A 22,244-nucleotide genomic window follows, 5' to 3' on the forward strand; every position below is an offset into this window, starting at 1 on the left:
ACACTTGTATCTCACCCCGGGGCCATCGTTGTCTAAATTCCCCACCTATCTTATGTTCTCGAAACATAGCTTCTGACGCACAAGGCTCTACTTAATAACACATTACACAGCCAGTATTAGTTGTTCCTGACCATGAGGGACATAACTGTGATGCACGCTTAAACCTTCTGTTACATACATTTTAAAACATGGTCACAACAAAGTGTACAAAATAATATGAATGGACAGACATTCATTCACAGGACCAATTTCTGTGATTCAGATTCCTTCAAATCCATACACACACGTACAAGTGCGTGCACACACACACACACACACACACACACACACAGATTGCTTGCTTGATTGATTAATGATTGATTGTGATATTCCCCCTCAGGTCCGGGTCAGGGTGCATCCTCCCAGTACTCCCAGTATCAGCAGGGTCAGGGCCAGCAATACAGCTCCTACCGAGCCTCCCAGACCACCCCTGGGGCACAGACACAGAGACCCTATGCCTACGCCGAACAGGTACATACACACAGACACAGAGAGCCTACACCAAACAGGTACATACACACACAGACACAGATAGCCTACACCAAACAGGTACATATACACACAGACACAGGCCTTTTGTACAAAAGACATGGCAACCTAAAAAATGGGTAAGTGGGTCAACTCTCTGGAGAAGGAATATTCAAGGAAAAATGAGGTGATGACTCAACATGTGCCTTGGATGTTTCTGCTACACTATGCTACTCCACATACTGTACACTGTAGGTCTCACAATGATGAGAGCAACACCAACAAACACTGTACGGATTATACACAAATGTTTCTTCTTTTGCCTTTGTCTCTTAGGGTCAATATGGAAACTACCAGCAATAAAGCATCACTTCCTGGGAAGACTGTTGGCCAAGTTAGGCAAGGGAACAGTTCTGTGAATAACGCTCAACAGTTGTGTGCAAACTTGTCTCCGGTGTTTTATCTGCTCTGAGTCCTTTTTGTTTGCTGAGACGTGGGTTAGGAGGCTAGTCTAGATCAGATCCAACGCCCACCAGTCTTGTTTGTTATGTTCTAACTGAGAGAAGGGCCAGGAGGTCTAGCATGAAGCACCTCATTTGACCCCTCTATGTTGTCCTCGCTCTCTAACATGGTTCCTAGGAGTGCTGGCCACTCTGATAACACATCATGCACCCCCTTTAAGTATTTGGAACATTGACATGGGCACCACAATAAGTGTTGAAAAAAAAAGAAAAAAGATTAACCTTGGTCCAGAGTCAGACCACTGGTTTAGTGTACTCACTCAATATATACGTTTCTCTCAAAACCCTTTCTCAAAATGTCTCCCTTTCCCGGTCTTGTCTTATCGCTCCTTCTCATTCCTTTCTGTCCTCTGCCTCTATCTTCCCCCTGCTCTCTCTCCTCTTCCTCCTCCTTCCTCTTTGTCTTTCACAGGGTGCACAAGATAAGTGTTGTCTTTAAGATTGTATCTGTACATGTGCTAATTAAGCCAAGAAAAGAAAGGGCCACTTTTCCCTAAGATTTATCTATTAGCATACTCTCAGCGTCTGTATACCCAGTGAAGAGAAATGATGTTAATTCATGATAAGAAATGACACACAGTATATGAGGGTGAAAAAGTCTGTCCTTCAACCTGATTCATTCAGGGGAGTTGTTTTTCTCTGTTAGCTAAGCTGTGGAGTTGTGTATGTGTGTGGTGTAACTGAACATTCTGTGTTACCACTCTTCGTATGTATGTATGTCTTTGTAAGGTTATAGACACAATAGATGATTGATAATTGCTGATTAATTTAGACTTCATCAGAGAGTGCGTCATCAACAATAATAGTCTTACAAAGAACATATAACCACGCAGTACAGTTTACCGATAAGCTCCTTTTATTTATTTTAATGGATTTCACCGTGCGTATGTTTCTACCGTGTGGAAGTACAGGGTCCTTCCCTATGTTAGTGCCAGTCTGGTGCAGAACTTGATTTTTGTCTTAATTAAATGCCTTGATTCTAGCTCTCGATTCAGTTAGCCTTCTAATCAAAGTTAACTTATTTGTAATCATAATAATTAATGTCCAATTAGTGAGACTTTTTGTACTGTGCTACTTCGTCTGGACTTGTGTGGTTAGCTTATTCATTAATGTGCTAAAGTTGTTATGATTTGTTAAATCAGTTATCACTGCACTTATTATTCTATGTGTCATTCTGTATAATGCACTTTTATTTACTGTAGTTTGATTCCTGTTGTTTCTAAGAAATGATCTCCAAACAGCCAAAGTAACACACAGGGGTGTGTTGGACACATCACTGCTTCAATAAGTGCAATACAGTCCGTCACAGTCGCAGATTGTTATTGGACCTTATAACGGACCTGAATAACTTCCTTTGTGCAGCCAAGCGCCACCTCAGTCTGAAAAGGTCTTGGCTTGTATCTTGTTGAGTAGATAATCCAAAGTATTATTTTGTCAAGGGTCAATCTTGTATTTGGGATCTGGGTGTTTTTTTTTTTATAGTTTTTTTTTTTAGAGATGTTTTTCTCATGTTGCTTTCCAACCAATGTGATGTATTTTAGCCTACAATATGTGTGTTTGTGTAAGTGTACCTATAGCATACATAATGTTTATTTTTTTTGTTGCAAAAAACATTTGTTTACCATTAATATCCTTATTGTGCTCCTTCTTAAACTGTTTTCAGTGCAACCATAGATCAAGTGTGTGTGTGTGTGTGGGAGGGGGGGGGGGGGATCAATAGAAGATATTGAGACAAGTGTCAAATCGGTATGTCCAACAAACACACTTGCCTTATTATTTCTATGATAATGTCCGAAATGAACAGATGTTGTGGTTGTTTTTATTTCAAAAGATTTAGAGGACACTACTGACCATTTTGCAAATCATGGTTTACTAATAATAATGATCCTTGTGACTACGTCAGGATGAAACACTGTGCTGATATTCTATTTACCCCGGGGGCCAGCACAAGTCATCCAGTTCTCATCCAGTTGTATGTCGCTAATGCAGTGGGAATCAACATTGGGGTACCTGGCTGTCAAACAGCTCTATTACTGTACTGTATGCTACTCAACTGTACAGTGACAATCATAGGCTGCTCAACACTGCATAATGTATCAATGTCAATGTATTCATTTCCTGTGAATTGGATATGTGTACTGTTGTCTTTTCGAGTTCTTTATAGTGTAATATCACTGGTATCATTAGTGTGTGTGTGTGTGTGTGTGTGTGTGTGTGAGAGAGAGAGAGAGTGTGTGTGAGTGCGTGTGTATGTATGTATGTATGCGTCTGTGTGTGTGTCAGACACAGAGGGTTTTGTGTTCTGTGTTGGATACTGTAAATGCTTCTTTTCAGCTCTCTTTTGTTACTGTTTCATATGTAAAATAAATTTACTTTGAACTTGTTTTGTATCTGTGTTGAACTATGATCTACTTGGATTGAATTTGGCGCTTTGGCTTATTATGGAATGTTTGGTCCTCCGCGCTTTCCGTAGCTATCGCGCTGCATGGCAATGATGCAAAAGTTAGGTAGCTAGTAAGTTAGCAATCATTGAATGGTAAACAGCAGCCACAACGGGAATTTATCTACTAAAATACCTCGTCATTGGTATAAGAGCGGCTGTTGTATTATAGTTAGATGACTGACATCTTCTCTAGTTTTGTTAACTGCCGACACTCAGTGACTTGGGTAGTTAGCCAGCATGTTATTGTTAGCTTGCGTGGCAAGGTAGTCAGTCAGCTAGCTAGCTAGGCTAACGGAGGTCATAGCGACACTGTAACTACATGTCTCCCTTTTAGACAGTTAGTTCTTGCACAAGATCACAATGTTCACCACGTTGACTAAGGTCCCAAGTCAAAGATGGCTTGGTCAAGAGATAAGCCGCATATTTGCCCAGGTGTGCGTGAGGGAGCTGAGCGGCGGATGGCTGCTGGGGCTCAGAAGCCGCACAGCGGCGCAGAGGAAGACGAGAGGAGTCAGGGATGTCACCACGTCCTGTGCACTATGCGCCAAGGCTCATGGATTTCAGAAGAAGAAAGAAATATCTGAAAAGAAACTGGTACGTATTTAACCCCCCAGAACAGAAGTTCATGAGCTGGTTGTCCTTGTAAGGTACAGTGTTACCTGTTTCGGGTGCGACCATAGCTGCTGGCTTGCATCGGGACAGACCGTGTTTGTTTACATGTATGACATCACAACTCTCCAGTGTTGGATGAAACTTATTTGTACTACTGAAGCTTTCACTCTTTTCCCCTATGCGTTCATTGGAGGAACATAGAAAAAAAAACCATTGCAGTTAGTACTGTGTGTGAATACGCAGACACAGACCCATGGTAACGTTCATTCAAGTCAGATGCTCTGTCTTGGTTGCTTAGACACGATACTTTGTGGACCATCGCAGTGTGAAGTTGGTGGCCGGAGCAGGCGGTAAAGGAGCCTGCACCTTCCACAGTGAGCCCAGGAAGGAGTGGGGAGGACCCGATGGAGGGAACGGGGGGAACGGAGCAGACATCATCATCAAAGGTACTGTCCTGCCTGCTCACAGACACAGACGACATCTGTCATCAGTCTTGTGCAATGCACAGCATACTAGTTCTAGAGTGTTTAAACAATCACCAGTGTTCTAAAGTGCTGATCTGATTAGCCTGTGTGTTTCCATTCCTCTGTTTCGAACATCAATTATTGCCATCGTACGCTCCAGTTGATAACATTTTAGGTGACGCATGCAGCCATACACAATGGAGGGGTAAAACGGCATTCCTTAGTACGTCTCAACTTGAACGAACTCGGACAGGCATTTTGGCCAGAAGACGATTTGCGCGTGCATTCAAGCCCACCTCTGCTACGTATCTCCCCCTATGCCATGGCCTATATCTTTCTGATATTCATGCTTTCAGTCAACCGGCAGATTAAGTCCCTGTCGCAAGTTCGTCCGGTTTACAAGGGAGAGGATGGCGAAGCGGGAGGCAACAAGAACTGCTATGGAAGCAATGCCGGAACGTCCTACATTGCTGTGAGTTAGTCCCCACGGCCACGGGTGGGATGTTGCTTTCCACCAGGCTGTTTTTTTTTTTTAACATAACACAGTATAGTGTCACATTTCTACCATATAATTCCTGATACGTAGCGGACTGATGGAGCCTAACCTGGTATTGTGTGACGTTTTGCCACCTCACAGGTCCCGGTGGGTACCGTGGTAAAGGAGGAGGGGGAGACCGTGGCGGACCTCTCTCTGCACGGGCAGGAGTTTGTGGCGGTGTACGGAGGGGCAGGGGGGAAGGGGAACCGCTTCTACCTGTCCAATGAGAACCGCGCCCCCATGACGTCTACCCCGGGAGACAGGGGCCAGGAGAGGCTTCTCCAGCTGGAGCTGCGCACCATGGCCCACGCCGGGATGGTGAGACACGGCAGAGGGACTCAAATGATACCGTCAGCATTGTCATTGTCGGTTCATTGTACTGATGATACTGGTAACGTTTATGTGCGTTTTTATTGCAGGTTGGGTTTCCCAATGCAGGGAAGTCTTCTCTGCTAAGGGCCATCTCCAACGCCAGGCCTGCTGTGGCGGCTTACCCCTTCACCACACTCAACCCCCATGTGGGCATTGTCAAGTACAGGGACCATGAGCAAGTGGCAGGTAATGAACACACACCATCATTCGTTGCACTGTGATTTATCTCCCCATTGCGTTCAACACACGTCTCAGCTTTGATTACCACATTCCAAACAATTGATGAGAATTGATTGCATGGCCAATAAACAGTCTTTGTCTTTTGTTGTTGCGTAGTGGCGGACATTCCAGGTATCATCCGAGGAGCCCATCTGAACCGAGGCCTGGGGGTCTCGTTCCTGAAGCACATAGAACGCTGCCGCTTCCTCCTCTTTGTGCTGGACCTGTCCACACCGGAGCCCTGGACCCAGCTCCAGCACCTGCGCTACGAGCTGGACCAGTACGAGTCTGGACTCTCTCTCCGACCCCAGGCTATTGTGGCCAACAAAATGGACCTGCCTGGTGCCCGGGGCAACCTGGAGGCCCTGAGGGGTCGTGTGACCCAGAGGGTCATCCCTGTGTCAGCACTCACAGGACAGAACACAGAGGAGTTGGTCCTCCACCTCAGAGAGCTTTATGATGGCTACCTACAGGGCGGAGGGGGTGGCGAGGAGACGGCCACTAGGTGGTAGTAGAGAGACTACACTCCCATTACCTCCCTGCTCTGCTCCTGCCAAACTGTAGTTTGTTTGAATTGTAGAACTAAAACAAGTATATTTATGTAACCGTAACTGTGACACATGAAATGTATTTGTGATTGAATAAATTATGTTCAATACACTCAACTGCTCATTGTTTTATTTACTCATGTAGCTTAACTGGTTTCATTACATGATATTCATTTCTTCTTTGCTTTCCCATTTTATTAATAGCTAGTATGTTTTTGTATTGTAAAGAGATACCATATTCTATTTATGAAGCATTACTGTTGGTAGTGATGACATCAGAAAATGATTGTGATGTCACATGTACATTTACAGGGATTTCTCTATGTTCAAATGTAAACATCAGAAAATGTCATTATTTGTGTCTAGAAAAACATTTGTATCAACACTGGTAAGTAGTACCGCCATGGCCTGAATTCTCAGTCTCACAGTGATGCGTCCATCATCTGTGCTAAAGGACCTTTCTGTCCATTTTGTGGTTGGAAAACTAAATCAATACCAGCGTGTAACCGAGTTGACCGTTGACCCCTCTGTGACCCTGGCTGCACGCAGCGGCGGATGTTTACTCTGCTGCTGCTGCTGACTGGACTTCCAGAGGTCCGTGTGAGCGGGGGTCAGGCGTTCAGATCAGCAGCGAGGGTGTTTCATTCTACACTGTTGTTCCCCTCCCTCTGCCCTCAGTCACCCCCCCCTCTCCAATCTGGATAGGTGAGAGCAATATGGAGGAAACTAGCTGGGGCTAGTGCTAACACCTATCTAATCATCTCAGCTCTGTTTTTCGGGGTGAATTAGGGCAGAGGATAAGGGCAGCTCTTTGGAATGAGAGGCAGCCCCTTGTGTCTTTGTTGCCCTCAGTGGATGTATGTCGTCGTCCTGTGACAGAAACCCTAACTAAATAGGAATAGCACAAGGGTGTTAACTTCGCTAGCAGGACAAGGCTCAGTGTTAACAGTGCCGCAGTAGAGGTCTCCCTAGATTTCTTCATCTCTCTGTCAGCCTCTTTCTTCCTTTCTTGGAAACTACTGTCCTCAACTTAAGAGTACTTAAGAGTCCAGCCAGAGAGAAAAAAAGAGTACAGTAGCCAATCACAGTCAGTGAGGAGACATGCATCAGCTACAGGAAAATGAAGATGAGATGCTGTGACCAATAATAACCAATAAAAAAATAGCAAATACGGAGAGAGATTTACTTTAAGCCAATTAGAGCGTTAGACTGAGACAGTTGGATAGAATATTGGTCAGCTAATCACAGTGGCAACAGTCCTGTTTTACATCACAACCGCTGTGCCACAGTAGTCTGGCAGCGCCTCCTGGTTAAAGGGTGGACCGTACGTCATTCTTTGATCAAATATTGAGAGGAGGAGAAAAATGGAGAGCATGGGGGCAGGATGAAAGGGGGAAGGAGCTGCTGGTGTGTGCTGAGCTTTCATCCATGGGACAAATGGGACGATATTAACGGCCTGTGATGTTGGAAAAGTCAGTGACTTGAGCGGTGGTGCAGCGCGGCGCGGAAAAAAAGCCTACGTTCTGGCCGGCTAATGCAGCAGTTTCCCGTGCGTTTAACGTATGACCCACGTCACCTGCCCTGAGGGCGGTGTTATTGTGGATGCTGTGTCACATTTTCATTGTGTCAGTGGACCTCCATTACTCCACTGTTTGTGTTGGTTTGAGGTGAGGAGTACGTGCCTCCCCTCTCCATCACACGTTCATTTTAAACAGGCTGGGTTTTTGTTTTTCTTCAATTGAGTTGGACTCTGCTTATTAGTCCAGTTTCATATCTGTATTGTCTGTTTGTGTACCGGGTGATGTGTTGAGGTTTATTTGTTGTTTTGTTTTCTCTCCCACAGGCCAGCATGTGAGAGGAATGGACAATGAGAGTGAGAAGTGGGCCAGAGTTCTGTGGGACTACCTCTGTCTACACCAACCTCTGGAAAAGGCAAGGACTGGTGTCTGGTTGTACCAGCACACGGCACACATGATACATTGCATTAGGTTCCATTTTAATGGACTGTCACCACAATTGGACCTTAGTGTGATACCACAATATCTCTCCCTTTCTCTTTGTGATGTCATGGTATCGTTACAGATAGTAAGATCATAATCTTCATCAATCATTTTCTATTTTTTTTTTTAAATTTTTTAGAGTGATGTCAGAAACTGATCTCCTCCCTTAGAATGATGTACTAATGGATGTGTCTCCTTTCTTGTGATGATGTCATCATCTTATATGTCTCCTGTCTTATAATGGCATAATGGTATATGTTCCCTCAGAGTGATGTCATAATTGGTCTTGGTTGCCATGACCTGCGTGTTGCTGAGAGGTCAGCTGCTCTCTTCCTAGAGGGGTGGGCTCCATGGTTACTCTTCACCGGTTACCAGGGCAACCAGACTGCAGGTCAGTGAGAGCACATCTCTATTTCTCTCTACCTCTCTCTCTCTCTTTCTCTCTCTCTCTCTCTCTCTCTCTCTCTCTCTCTCTCTCTCTCTCTCTCTCTCTCTCTCTCTCTCTCTCTCTCTCTACACCTCTACCTCTCTCTCTCTCTCTCTCTCTCTCTCTCTCCCACCATACCCCCCCCCAGTGTTTACACACACACACACACACACACACACACACACACACACACACACACACACACACACACACTCTCTCCTTGTTTCCAATGTCTCTGAGTGAAGTGGCATGTGTACAGGTGTGTGGATGAGTTCAGAGGCCGATGTGTTCCTGGACGTTGCTCTGAGGATGGGCGTGCCCAGGGGAAGCATACTGCTGGAGACAGAGGCCACCAATACTGGAGAGAACATCCGCTTCTCCTACAGGGTCCTCAAGGAGAACAACATCCCAGGTGACAATCCATAGAAGGACTCCATAGAATCACAAGAGTACCCATCATTTGTTTGCTGTTGGTACATTACTCTGCAACTAGGGGGCGCTAGAACACAAGTGTACTGTACTACTGGTACAGCTACAGTTACCGGTAGTGTCGGTATCATTGCCAATGCACAGTTAAACACTGTGATTATACTCGTCACGTGTCTGTTTTTGATTCCATCTCTCACCTTTCTGTCTCAGCCAACAGGGTGATCCTGGTCCAGCAGCCCTTCATGGAGCGCAGGGTCTTTGCCACCTTCCTCCGCCAGTGGCCTGGACACGGGGAACACACGCATGCCATCGTCACCTCCCCGCAGATAGGCATGTCTGGTTACCCCCATCCCACTGTCGGAACGGCATCGGACCTCATCTCCTACATGCTGGGAGTCTTGGAGAGGATCCGTGACTACCCACAGAAAGGCTTCCAGGTGGGGCAGGAGATCACACCCAGCGCTCTCGCTGCGTACCACTGGTTCCTGCAGGCTGGGTACAGCACCAAATGATGTTGCTGGAACGCCAACCAGAACACACACATACAGATGTACACACACACACACAAACACACACACACACACACACACATTCACGCACACACACACACACACACACACACACACACACACACGCATTCACACACACACACACACACACACACACACACACACACACACACATGCACATACACACGCACACGCGCACACACACACAGTGCCTGTGATTTTCTATTGACTGCTTGATGTTGCTCATTAAATCTTGATGGGGTTTGGATGATTCAGACAGTTTGAATGCTTGTTCTTTGGCATGTTGGAGGATTCAAGATTGCATTACAGTAAAGGAACACCTGTTTTTAAAAGGATTGGGAAAGTGCTTTATGAATATGTTTGATAATTGTGTGTGTATATGCCGTAAAACCAAATGAATACAACCGTTTGAATGCAAAACACTGACCTTTATTTACAATACATACTTATAAACATGCAGAAGATACAATCAAAGCCAACTCCGACATGTCCACACAAATCCCAAAATAAGGCATAACTATTCCAAACAATGACCATCATAGATAATAATCTTACCCTTGTACCCATAGAAAATGTTGCGTTTCAGCTGTTAGCCAAGCAGTTCTGGTGACTTTTAATAACGTAGTGGTTAGTGCAAGTGAAAAGCATGAAATGATCAGGTCTTAGGTAAATGCCTGGGAGGCCTAAATGACACAATGTCCCAAGTGCGCCTGTCCAGACCCGATAAACAGCTCTGATCACATATATACTGGTTGCATATATTGGTCGGTATATCAACCAACTCATCCAAACCTGTGCTGCAATCTAGCAGGAGCAATTTTGGCTATTTGTCCCGATTCCGACAATGACAGAAGACCCCCCCCCCGCCCTTTATGTACCCAGCGAAAATATTGCCTATCACCTGTTAAACCAGCAATTCTGGTGACTTTTGACAGAAGAATAACATAGTGCTTTGTGCGAGTGAAAAGCATAGAATCCAAGAGCAGTCGCAATTTAACCAGGGGGCTAGATGACGCACATAGACTTCCACATACTGTCACACACACCATCACAAGACCACGAGATTCTTGAAATTACCCCCCCCCCCCTTCCTACGTGCCTGGCTCAACAATACGGGGCTGTGGTGTCTGACAGCATCTTCTAGTCATTTGTTCTGATCTGTTGTTTGTTTGAGTGTCTGGTCTTTTGTCTATCTGTCTGTCTGGTCTTTCTGTGCCAGGTCTTTCTCCATCCCGGACATGTTGAACATGTCTATTTTGGGATTTTTTAAAATGTTTGTTTGTCTTGTTGAATGCTGCCATTGTGATGGATGTTTTTGCCACTGTGTGAAAGAGGATACTTGTGATTTTGTCTCTGAAAATTGAACAAAAAATATTATTATGATTTATTACATTTATTACAATGTTTAATTTCCAACACACACCTCATGTGTCTCATTGCTACAACACTACAGTACTTAGTAGTTGTCACTACATTCACAAAACATGATAGATCTTCATTATTCAACGGTTTCCTTTTTATCACTGTGAGGACCCTGCTTTGGTTAACGATGACTGGTCAACCGACAGTGATTTCAAGCACCTATTTCCAGGATAGAGCAGACTGTTGCCAGACATTATGCCACCCCTCTCCATAGTTTCCAATAGCCATTGCCCTTATCCTTAGCCTCATAGTTAAGTGTCCATCCATTATGTTGATCACCACTCAGCCCCATAGAGTAGATTCTATGCTGGGCGATCCTTTCACCGCTGGCATGTAATCCTGTTCAGTCATTCTTGAGTTCCGTATTTGAGTTTTTTTTGTTGTGTTTTTTTGTTTTGTTGCAAAGAATGACATCGCTTGTAATCCAGGCCAATTCCATGTCATTTTAAGCAGTCAAGTGCGATTTATTCACCCATGTAAGCGTGCTATAACCCAGCCTAGCATTCCATCCATGCTGAAGCCTGTCCTTGGGGGAGTCTCTGCCCCAGAGGGTGAAGGCGTGGTGGGTTTAGGATGTGATGAGGTCTGGCCTGCAGATGGAGGCCAGGGTGTTGAACCTGGGGCCTAGGTACAGGAGCATGTCCATGTTGAAGGGGGTCTCTGGGATGGAGATGGCCTCCAGCTGGGAGTCGGTCTCTAGGTCCCCCTCCTCAGCGTACGGGTAAGGGTCATAGTCACCCAGCTCCGCCCCTGGACTCTGGAGGGTAGACAACCTCTGTGGAGGGGGGGGGGGGACAGAAAACTCAATTAATATACTGTATATGGTCCCAGTGGGAATTAAAGACAGAAACAGAAGACATCATTGCAGCCCTATAATGATATTTGATTACAGCATGGTAGTTACAGACTGTTTGAATCTGGATTTCTATTTTCTTTCCCTTTCCCATTTCGTTTCTGTAAATACCTGACTGAGTATAGTGAACAGGGCGTCAGATCTGTCCATATAGGCTTCTTCTCCCCATGAGGAGTAATTCCTGGTGGTCATCGACATCGACCCCATCTTCATCCCCAAACCCTGAGTGATCAGACACAGAAAATTACTACAACAAAAACACACATCTGACGTTAAGCAATGCAATATCGTTCAAGTAAAAGCTATGTAAACTTGATTGAAAATACCTTGGCATATCTGTTGGCATTTTGTGATTTCATAGATCTCCTCTCCTCTATCGTACTCTGAAATTGAAAGTAAAAAGGTTACCTCTGAACTGAATTACTGAGAAGGTATTTGACAGGCCAAAAGTAGATGAAGGTGGAAGTAAATGGTAGGTAGATGTACCCTGCGCATTGAGGTTGCTCGTTGAAATTGCCCTCCTTGGCTCCACTGTTGGTTAAGGGAATACTCAGAAGAATATGGGCCTGGGCCTGGGGCTGGGGCTTGGGCTGGGGCTGGGGCTTGGGCTGGGGCTGGGGCTGATGATTTTTGTACTGCCTGGGAAAAAGAAAGCATTTGACAATTTAATTTTCAACTTGTGAAAAAGTACTTTTACCTCAGGTCTTGACTGATTTTGGTTTTGTTGTGTGCTGCATGTATCTTTGCTGTTTATCCCGACATAAATGATTGAAACTGTGGTACAACCTCTCATGGTAAGAATAATACGGTATCACAGCTTTACTCACTGATGCCATCTGTATTTGCTGAACAGGAGATTGTGTTTCCACCACCTGGTTGTCTATATGGAATGAGGCGGGCAAAGGTACCTAGGATCACACACAGTTGTAGATAATTATAAAAAGCAATAGCAATGTCTGTACGCATTCATTGGTAATAGCCAATGCAGTATTGCTCTAAGCGTTGACTTTAAAGTACTCATGCATATGACCCGTTATTAATATGCTTGGTCCTAATCCTGTAATCTAACTATTTTGATTGCATCATTTTGAGTGGTTACTAGTTACCATGCAGTCAGTTCCTGGGGTCTCAATGTTAGATTTGATCAGATGTTCTGCATAGCATTCGTCAGGCATGGCCTTGGCTTCCCTCTTACAGGTCAACAGCAAGGCGATCAGCAGCAAGCCTAGGACGCAGTATGTTGGCACACTTTGAACACAACACAGATCTTCACGCACTAACACACTCCCACGCTGCAACATCGTTGGTGGTTCTCTGTGAAGTTGTAAGGAATGAGTGGGAGCAGTATACATTTTGTCATGTTAACACTAGGGGGCGATGTAAGTCAAAATGTCTCTGCTCAAGGTGTAGCTCTACTTAGGCGTAAGAGTACAGCACAGAGAGGTGAGGAACTTTTTGCCTGAAACAGAGAGTCTGTCTTCACATAAACCTTGTCATCACTGTTTCCAGCTATGAGTCTCTGGGTAGGTCTAAATACCAGCCTACTTGATGTGTTGGATACCTACCCAGCAGAAGTAGCAAGGCGAGAAAAAAGATCCCAATGGCTCCACCCCCCAGCTGGGCGCCGGCGGATCTGCCGAGGAAACAGCTCTGCGCGTCGGAGCCATCAGAGCATTCGCACACGATGACGGACAGGTTCTGGAGGACGGACTGACCCTGCAGGTCAAACACTCGCAACTGCAGCTCATGGTGTCCTGCATGCACTGTACTCTCCCTCACCAGGTTTACCGTGTATCCTTGAGAGAGGGAGGGAGTGAGGGAGAGAGAGAGGGAGAGGGGAGAGGAGGGGTAGGGACATTAGTATGACACCTCCATGTATGACCCTGTATACAGTAGAAGGTTGACGTATAGCCCACAAGACAATGTATGACAAATCAAAGCCTGTATGGTATAACCTACAAATCATACCTATACGGTATGAATAAAATGAAGCTAAAAGGATCTGGCATACAGTAGGAGACTCTCACCATAGGTAGGGTCTATCCTCCACTTGCCCTTGACATCTCCCTGGAGTTTGAAGGTGAAGGGGCCGCTGTAGGGGTGTTCATCCAGGTCACGGGCTGTAATGTTGGTCACTGAGGCTTCATCCGAGATGCACATGGCCAGAGTGGTCTGATTCAGGAGTGGAACGTTGTCGTTTTGATCATTCAGCTGGATGTTGAGCGTTCCAGTCCCGGTCATGGGGGGCTCGCCTGTCAATCACAGAAACTCTCATCTGACATCACATGTGATGGTATACTGTATGCCAATCAGTCAGTAATCTTTCATTAACAATCTATTCGCTTTGCTTTGTTTTCAGAAAAGACTATTAGCAAAGAGTAGAATTGTACGTATCTGGTTCTTACCCTGATCCACAGCTAGTATTGTCACTTTGTAGACATTGTCCACAACGTAAGGTGACTCTCGGTCTAAGATCTTGGTTGTTGTTATTTTGCCAGTCGTTGAGTCTACTGTCACCCAGTCACCTGGGTCCTCACCTTTCACGTACCTGCGATACACATTTTGGGACTATTAAAACATACAGTACCAGTCAAAAGTTTGGACACAAACTTGCCAAGAGTGTGCAAAGCTGTCATCAAAGCAAAAGGTAGCTACTTTGAAGAATCTAAAATATAAAACATATTCTGGTTTGTTTAACACTTTTTTGTTTACTACATAGTTCCTTCATAGTTTTGATGTCTTCAATATTAATCTACAATGTAGAAAATAATAAAAAAAATAAAGAGAAACCATTGAATGAGAAGGTGTGTCCAAACTTTTGACTGGTACTGTAATTTGGCTATGGAAACACCATTGAAGTGATCTGAATGGTCACACGGGCCTGCATGAGGAACAGAAGAAGGTGTGGCAGCAGGTCTAACTGAATGGTGAGAAGCCCCAGTCTTACAGGAAGGTGTTGGCGTAGGTGCCGTCCAGATCTATGGCGGTGAATTTCTCCAGGTAGTGTCCCACCGCCACATTCTCTTCCACGCGCACGTTTTTGACAGCTTCGGTGAAAATGGGCGGGTCGTTTACGTCCTCCACTGCGACCGTCACCTGGTGGACCGGGACCGTGACCTTTGTTCCAGATCCGCCCCCCGTCATGACCACGTCCCACGGGCCTGTGGCTGGCCGACCTTTGACCTTACAGGTGAAGTAGGGGATCTCGTTCTCCACGCTGATGGACAGGTTCCTCAATGAGCCTTCCTCGTAGTCCAGAGCCTGCCAGGGTACAGAGGGGGGCGGGACATGTGCATCATGATACAAGCTTTTACTTTTGTAAAAGAGCATGGAAATCACTGCATCTACACCAACATCAACCACTACCCCAGCTCTGCTATGACTGGGACTATGATGATATGATGATGATACTATGATGACTGTGACCAACCACACACCCATTCATAGGAGCAATTGCATGGCAATACAGTTTTCTAATGTTTTCTTAATGAATGAATGCACAAAGGAAGAATTACAATTGTGACTGCCCCACATAAAATAACTATGAATAGTATGGTACTATGTACTGTGAATGGTACTAATAGTGTGGTACTAATAGTATTATGATTAACAATCTGTCTGTGAATTATTAGAAAAATGAAATACTTTTTCCACAAACAAGATTCCCTCGTTTGTCTCTGGATCAGTGGTGATTGTGAAGTGGTTGCCCTCATCTCCGTGGACGGTGTACTTGGCCTTCCAGGACGGTGTGCCTCTCGCGTCACTGTCTGAAACCTGTAGGCGAAGAACAGCCAGGCCACTCTCTCTCTCCTTGATGCTTCCTACGCCCTGAAATAACCAATCACACACAGGAGAATACCACATCAAATAAATAACAAATAACAACGTGTCATTATTATACCCTACTGGACAGTTTTTCAATAAATCTCCCGTCAGGTTTCTGTTGAAGAGAGGAGAGGAGTTATAGACGTTCTCTCACCGTTTGTCCAGTGAAGACAGGCATGTGATTATTTTCATCCCCCACATTCACTATGACTGTGCAGGTGCTGGACAACTGCTTTTTCTCTCCACGGTCTTTAGCCTCAACCAGGATGGTGTATTTCTCTGCTTTCTGAGGAGGAACGAGGTACATTATCATTCAAAAACGTATGTGTAATTCTATGATTCTGTTGATGTGATGGTAAATTCCATTTTCGACATTATCGACAGAGTCTATTGGGTATCTGAGATAGGCACACTCTGGATAGACTTGTGTAACCAAATCACGTCGATGTTTGGAGAATTTTAGATTAGTCGTTCTGGCTTGGATTGAACTGGACAGAGCGATGGGAGAATGTGGTCACAATTTCATTGGATGTTACAGTCCAAGAACCCTCCCCCCACATGCCTGTAGAATGTTGCTTGCTGTTATGTGCATCATCTTTTACGACCAGGTAGGATTATTTTGCAGTTGTTGCCTATGCTAGCTTGCGACATTAAAAAAAAAACTGAAGGAAAAACTGAATTCTGACTCTCCACTCAAGCAAGGTATTTGATTGTTTGACCGTGTTGTGAGGCGTCACTCATTTCAAACGGGTTTCCATCCCTTGGTAGCTACTTCCTGCAAAGGATTTCCTCAGGCTTTCCGAGCTAGGTCTCTCAACAAGGTTAAACTCTGGTTAACAAGTGTGCATGAGGGAAAGTCTCCAGGCATGCACATAGGCCTACAGTACCACGCAAAAGTCTGGACACACCTTGCCAAGAGTGTGCAAAGCTGTCATCAAAGCAAAAGGTGGCTACTTTGAAGAATCTAAAATATAAAACATATTCTGGTTTGTTTAACACTTTTTTGTTTACTACATAATTCCATATGTGTTCCTTCATAGTTTTGATGTCTTCAATATTAATCTACAATGTAGAAAATAATAAAAAATAAAGAAAAACCATTGAATGAGATGGTGTGTCCAAACCTTTGACTGGTACTGTATGTGAAGAGACATGGTCAAACAGAGACACCTCATACCTCATGGTCAAACAGAGACACCTCATACCTCATGGTCAAACAGAGACACCTCATACCTCATGGTCAAACAGAGACACCTCATACCTCATGGTCAAACAGAGACACCTCATACCTCATGGTCAAACAGAGACACCTCATACCTCATGGTCAAAACAGCCTCTGAAGTTGATGGTTCCAGCTGTGTCGCTTTGTTCAATGTAGAACTCCAGGTCCGTTGGGGTGGGGGTGACAGAGACTATATTCATGTCAAATGTGCCATTGTTTGTTTTTTTTGAATCACCATCTACTGCTACCACAGAGATGATGTACTTTCCTGATGATTCAAAAGTAAAAGCAGAGAGGAATGGATTGGTTGAGTGGAATGATTATTCTTGTATTTAAAGAGTTTAATTCCTAAATGTTATGCATTTTCAATAATATGACTATTATGTAATTGCATGTTTGATACCATTCCTCATTCCATTCCATGCATTACAATGACCCTGTCCTCCGATTTCTACCTCCACCAGCCTCTACTGAATTCCATAAAATAGCGTAGTTACCGTCCTTTCAAATGTATCATAGAGGGGTTTTTACGTCACGACAACTATCATATTATAGAAGAGAAAGCACATTTTTGAAAGTGGTGGATAGAGTGTTTTGCAAATACATTTTTACATGAAAGTATCTTGATTACCATACAACTTACAACTTACCATACAACAAGCACCTGGTCTCCAATAAATACCAATAATAGCTGGGCCACTAATGACATTGAAGCAAAACACACCTGTCCCTGATACACCTGTCCCTAATACACCTGTCCCTCATACACGGCAGGTTAAAAATAATGTAGAGAGTAGGCTACAGCAGATTACCTTGTTCGTCTGACTCCTTCATGCTGGTGGTGTAAGTTTCCAGGTTGAAAAGAGGCGCGTTGTCATTGATGTCCTGCACCTCGATCTCCACTCCCAGTCTGGTGTGGACATCTGCTGGGTCATCTTTTCTATGGGCCTCGAATGTGAGCTGTAACCAAATGTGACGATGGAGGATGAGAATGATGATGATGAGACAAACGATATCCTCATGATGGAAGGTGGGGAAGAGGGAGGAGGAGGAAGAGGATGAAGAGGAAGAGGCCATATTACCAAACTAAAATGGCTGACATGAATGACGCCTCACCCGAAGAACGCTGTGGGCCTCGTAGTCGAGTTTTCCAAGAACATAGATATTTCCTGTATCGGTGTCGATCTTCAGTTTGTTTATGGGGTCCTTATCAACACCTTCACCATGTAGGTTGAAACCAACCAAAAACTTCAAGTCAACGTCAATCTGAAAACACAACATGCATTTGATTTTAATAAATGTTATCAATTTCAATCTACTTATTAGAGGTGTGTGTGTGTGTGTGTGTGTGTGCGTATGTGTGTGTGCGTGTGTGTGTGAGTGTGTGTGTGTGTGTGTGTGTGTGTGTGTGTGTGTGTGTATGCGTGTGTGTGTGCATGCGTGTGTGCATAATGCATACAATGATACAACAATGCCCGTGTGAAAGTTGGTGTGTACCTACTTTGCCCAGCAAATAAGGGAAAGGCCCTGGATGTTCCTCTTCAATCTTAAAGGAATCTATGATCCAATTTCTCTTCTGCCGGAGCAGAACCTCTGAGGATGACACACTGACGATCCCCAGGCACTACAGAACCAAGCATACAGACAAAGACACATTTGTAGAGAAACTACTCCCAATGTATTCTTCCACTGACAACAATGCTGTGGCTCCTCCCCCAGCCCCAGTCCCCTGAAACGTGAGATCATATTGAGTAGGGGCCTACGGTTGTGCTGTAAATGAGAACAGGGCTGAATGAGTGCCTCTGCATCAGGGAGAACCCTGGGAATAGAAGACACAGGGACCTGCTCTCTCACATCTCAGTATTGCTGGTCACCCAGTGAAAAAGGGACCACCATGTCTCATGTTACACTCATTACGTACAGTACCAGTCAAAGGTTTGGACACGCCTTCTCATTCAATGGTTTTTCTTTATTTTTTATTATTTTCTACATTGTAGATTAATATTGAAGACATCAAAACTATGAAGGAACACATATGGAATTATGTAGTAGACAAAAAAGTGTTAAACAAACCAGAATATGTTGTATATTTTAGATTCTTCAAAGTAACCACCTTTTGCTTTGATGACAGCTTTGCAAACTCTCGGCAAGTTTGTGTCCAAACCTTTGACTGGTACTGTATGTTGTTAGAATTGTCCAAGTATTCTGTCCAAGTATTCTATGTGCCCCTCACCTCGGGGTGAGTAGCAACCTATCAAATACACAACACAGAGACTAAATAACACCAGGTGCTAGAGAAAGGGAGTGGAGGGCTTAAATATATTTTTTTGGTTTGAGAGAAGGCCAACCAGAGGTTTCCTGTGTTGTTTTGAATGTTATACTGTATATTGACGTAAGGATTGTTATTTTACCATAGTTAAATCTAACTGTCTTGGGAGTTACTGTAACCATTTATTCTAAAAGCATTGAAAAGAGCAGGATGTTTTGTTTCATTTGAAAACAGCATAACATTTTGTAAAAGCAGAATATTCCATTTATTAATATTTTCTTTCCTACTTTATATGCCCTCAGGTGTGTTTTAATGCTGGTTGCTGCACTTGTTCTTTCCTACTACGCACATCAACACACACAGCCACACACACAGCCACACACACAGCCACACACACAGTCATCCACGTCCCTCACTACACAGTCTCACACCTCACATGAACAACCAAGTCATCAGAGGTAAAATCAAAGGTTTCTGTCAGAAAAGTGAGCACATTGTTGAGCACATTGTTGAGCAAAAGAGCACCTATTTAGAGGCTAGCCGAAGGCAAGCATCAATCCTTACCAGTGCCATGAGAAGACTGACAGTGATGGTCCCCATATTGTATCCAGGCGTGTGATTATAAGTTAGTCCAAAGCAGGAACAGCGGGCAACTCACCTGAAGTGGCTTCCAGGAGTATTTATAGGTGGGAGGGATGAAGTGTTGGCTGAATGAGTGATGTCATACTGTGTGTGTGTGTGTGTGTGTGTGTGTGTGTGTGTGTGTGTGTGTGTGTGTGTGTGTGTGTCTGTGTCTGTCTATGGTTGTTAAAATCATCTGTAGCTGCTCTTCATCTTTAACCTATAGTATTTTAACATGCTTTGACCATGTCCTTATCAACCTACCTGGAAAAACCTTTCAGTGTTTACAAATAGTTTACAAAGTCAGAGCTATACTTCTGTGTGTGGTCTGTGCGTGGACTCCGTCTGTAAGGTGGATCCAATTGGCAATGTCAAGAGGCAAATTCATGTTATGTAGATCCAGCTACTCCAAATGAGTGGAAAAGATAAGATCAGGACATGACATAGTGGCCAATGCATTGCTGCATGAAGCGTTGGCTGACTAGCATGTTGTAGCATGTACAGCAGCTTTCCCTAGAAGGTCATGTATAATCAAAACCAACCAGAAAGGTATTTTGTCCTCTTTCTCTCTCTCTCTCTCACACACACACACACACACACACACACACACACACACACACACACACACACACACACACACACACACACGTCACACACACACACACACACCACACACACACACACACACACCACACACACACACACACACACACACACACACACCACACACCACACACCACACACACACACACACACACACACACACACACACACATTGTATGGCCAAACACAGAACCAGTTTAACAAGAAATTGGCAATGGTATGACGTTGTGAAGGTCTTTACAACCGCTAGTGTCTATGACATTCTCTTTTTATCTTCAGGGAAGGGCTTCTGTGGAACTCCTGGCAGCAGACAGTGACTGCCATCAGTCTGTGATACCTGATCAAACATTGTATTTACCTGTTGCGTTACCTTGCCTCTCATCATAATATTTATAGGTGAGACAGTTGAAGTGTTGACAGGGTCTCAAACTGTAGCTGAGGGGCTTGGCATGGAAATTCAGAATTCAAAATTTGCCTGCCCTGCCATCCTTCCCAGTCTGCCTGTCTACATGTCCTACCCGCCCTGTCTGCCTATCTGCCCTGTCTGCCTATCTGCCCTGCCTACCTGCCCTGTCTGCCTATCTGCCCTGCCTACCTGCCCTGTCTGCCTATCTGCCCTGCCTACCTGCCCTGTCTGCCTATCTGCCCTGCCTGCCTGTCTGCCTATCTGCCCTGCCTACCTGCCCTGTCTGCCTATCTGCCCTGTCTGCCTGCCTGCCTGCCTGCCTGCCTGCCCTGCTTGCCATTCCACCCTGCTACTCCGTGTTCCCCACTATTCCCTCATTAAAACACGATTATTTTAAATACGTGTCCTGCCTCTGTGTCCTCTGAAACATAGTCCCGCACCCACATTGCCCCATCAAATTGTGACTAAAGCTGGGCCTATTGTTGGTTAAAGGGAAATAAGTGATGATTTTAATCAAAATTTAATTTCTGCTGGATATATCTTTGAAATGTCAAATTCTACTCCTGCTGTTGGCAAGCAGTCTGGTGATATGGCAGTATATAGTGTTGACTGGCCTGGATCACATAGTAGTCGTTGGCTGGATAGTGGGCGTCAAAGGTTTTCTTTTCAACAGTTCACAGACAGGGAAGTCCTTGATGCTCTACTGGATTTAAATACTAAGTACACTGGGGCGGACTAACTGGATCCTGGTCTTTACAAATTGCACTACACCTTATTGTGACACCGTTGTCACATATTTGTAACCAAACACTTATTTCTGGGACTATTCCTAAATTATGGAAAGTAGCCCATGTGCTGCCACTTCACAAGAGACACTTGTAACCTGAATAACTATCGTTCTTTCATGTTTAGATAAAATATTAGAATCCTTGGTTAAATGCTCAACTGCAGTCCTTTTTAGCTGAAAAGTGTATTGTATCAATCTGGCTTTAGACCTGGTCAGAGCACCATCTTGGCAACATCACTGGTCATAAATGACATTGTTAGTGCTCTGGATAAAAAACTAAAATGTATTGCTCTATTTATTGATTTGCCTAAGTCTAAGACATTCAATACAGTTGATCATCATCTTCTGCTAAATAGACTGGTATGAGGCCTGGTGCACACATATGTGCATGTCGGCATGGGTTTAAATCTGGCCCATGTCCTGCTGACATACCCTTACTTTCCTGTCTATCTTTACTATCTCTATCGAATAAAAATGAATAATATAAGAGTGGGTCTGCCCCACTCAAAAAATAAACTTTGAATAGACTGGCGTCTATTGGTCAGGATGAGGGTGCCTGTGATTGATTCCGGGACTATCTCAGTGGTAGAACTCAGCCTATAGTAGTGGATGGTGTCATATCTGAA

The 22,244-nt window shown here is 44.4% G+C and overlaps 3 protein-coding genes across 5 annotated transcripts in view; 2 read left to right on the plus strand and 1 right to left on the minus strand.

The window, feature by feature from the left end:
- Positions 1 to 870, plus strand: part of LOC310807934 (calcium-responsive transactivator-like) — a gene marked incomplete at both ends in the record, with an annotated part of 9,148 nt that extends 8,278 nt beyond the window's left edge. The window contains 2 exons of the mRNA XM_083674598.1: positions 380 to 510; positions 844 to 870. Coding sequence (XP_083530724.1) covers positions 380 to 510; positions 844 to 870 — 158 coding nt within the window. The remainder of the gene's footprint in view (positions 1 to 379; positions 511 to 843) is intronic.
- Positions 871 to 3,511: 2,641 nt separating this feature from the next.
- On the plus strand, positions 3,512 to 10,740 carry mtg2 (mitochondrial ribosome-associated GTPase 2). Of its 2 annotated transcripts, none has more exons than XM_083675383.1 (6): positions 3,512 to 4,065; positions 4,382 to 4,529; positions 8,068 to 8,156; positions 8,492 to 8,615; positions 8,911 to 9,063; positions 9,291 to 10,740. In XM_083675383.1, the coding sequence occupies exons 1-6, from the start codon at positions 3,832 to 3,834 to the stop codon at positions 9,590 to 9,592; spliced, it is 1,050 nt and encodes a 349-aa protein (XP_083531509.1). In that variant the 5' UTR covers positions 3,512 to 3,831; the 3' UTR covers positions 9,593 to 10,740. The 2 variants fall into 2 exon arrangements, with proteins under 2 accessions (XP_083531509.1, XP_083531508.1); XM_083675382.1 differs by lacking the exons at positions 8,068 to 8,156; positions 8,492 to 8,615; positions 8,911 to 9,063; positions 9,291 to 10,740 and adding exons at positions 4,904 to 5,019; positions 5,185 to 5,403; positions 5,505 to 5,643; positions 5,794 to 6,328.
- Positions 10,741 to 10,884: 144 nt separating this feature from the next.
- LOC310808463 (cadherin-like protein 26) lies at positions 10,885 to 19,855 on the minus strand. Of its 2 annotated transcripts, none has more exons than XM_083675381.1 (17): positions 19,766 to 19,855; positions 18,434 to 18,556; positions 18,049 to 18,198; positions 17,745 to 17,892; positions 17,028 to 17,200; positions 15,865 to 15,996; positions 15,531 to 15,713; positions 14,833 to 15,146; positions 14,291 to 14,433; positions 13,913 to 14,137; positions 13,451 to 13,681; positions 12,992 to 13,110; positions 12,713 to 12,793; positions 12,372 to 12,524; positions 12,212 to 12,253; positions 11,997 to 12,107; positions 10,885 to 11,807 (listed from the first exon to the last, which is right to left on the minus strand). In XM_083675381.1, exons 1-17 carry the CDS (start codon positions 19,799 to 19,801, stop codon positions 11,601 to 11,603), a joined length of 2,571 nt encoding a protein of 856 aa, XP_083531507.1. In that variant the 5' UTR covers positions 19,802 to 19,855; the 3' UTR covers positions 10,885 to 11,600. The 2 variants fall into 2 exon arrangements, with proteins under 2 accessions (XP_083531507.1, XP_083531506.1); XM_083675380.1 differs by having other exon boundaries at positions 12,212 to 12,268.
- Positions 19,856 to 22,244: the final 2,389 nt, after the last annotated feature.

Source organism: Argentina silus (assembly GCF_951799395.1).
Source record: "Argentina silus genome assembly, chromosome: 8".
NCBI lineage: Eukaryota > Metazoa > Chordata > Actinopteri > Argentiniformes > Argentinidae > Argentina > Argentina silus.

Bases quoted from the DNA above. Each gene is read 5' to 3' on its own strand.
- mtg2 (XM_083675382.1), top strand. From the start codon at position 3,832: ATGTTCACCACGTTGACTAAGGTCCCAAGTCAAAGATGGCTTGGTCAA. The intron at 4,530-4,903 runs GTACTGTCCTGC...TCATGCTTTCAG, and splicing joins AGCAGACATCATCATCAAAG to TCAACCGGCAGATTAAGTCC. The intron at 5,020-5,184 runs GTGAGTTAGTCC...GCCACCTCACAG, and splicing joins CCGGAACGTCCTACATTGCT to GTCCCGGTGGGTACCGTGGT.
- LOC310808463 (XM_083675380.1), bottom strand. From the start codon at position 19,801: ATGGGGACCATCACTGTCAGTCTTCTCATGGCACTG. The intron at 15,714-15,864 runs GTGAGAGAACGT...TGGTTATTTCAG, and splicing joins CTGTCTTCACTGGACAAACG to GGCGTAGGAAGCATCAAGGA. The intron at 12,525-12,712 runs GTGAGTAAAGCT...TCTTTTTCCCAG, and splicing joins AGCAAATACAGATGGCATCA to GCAGTACAAAAATCATCAGC.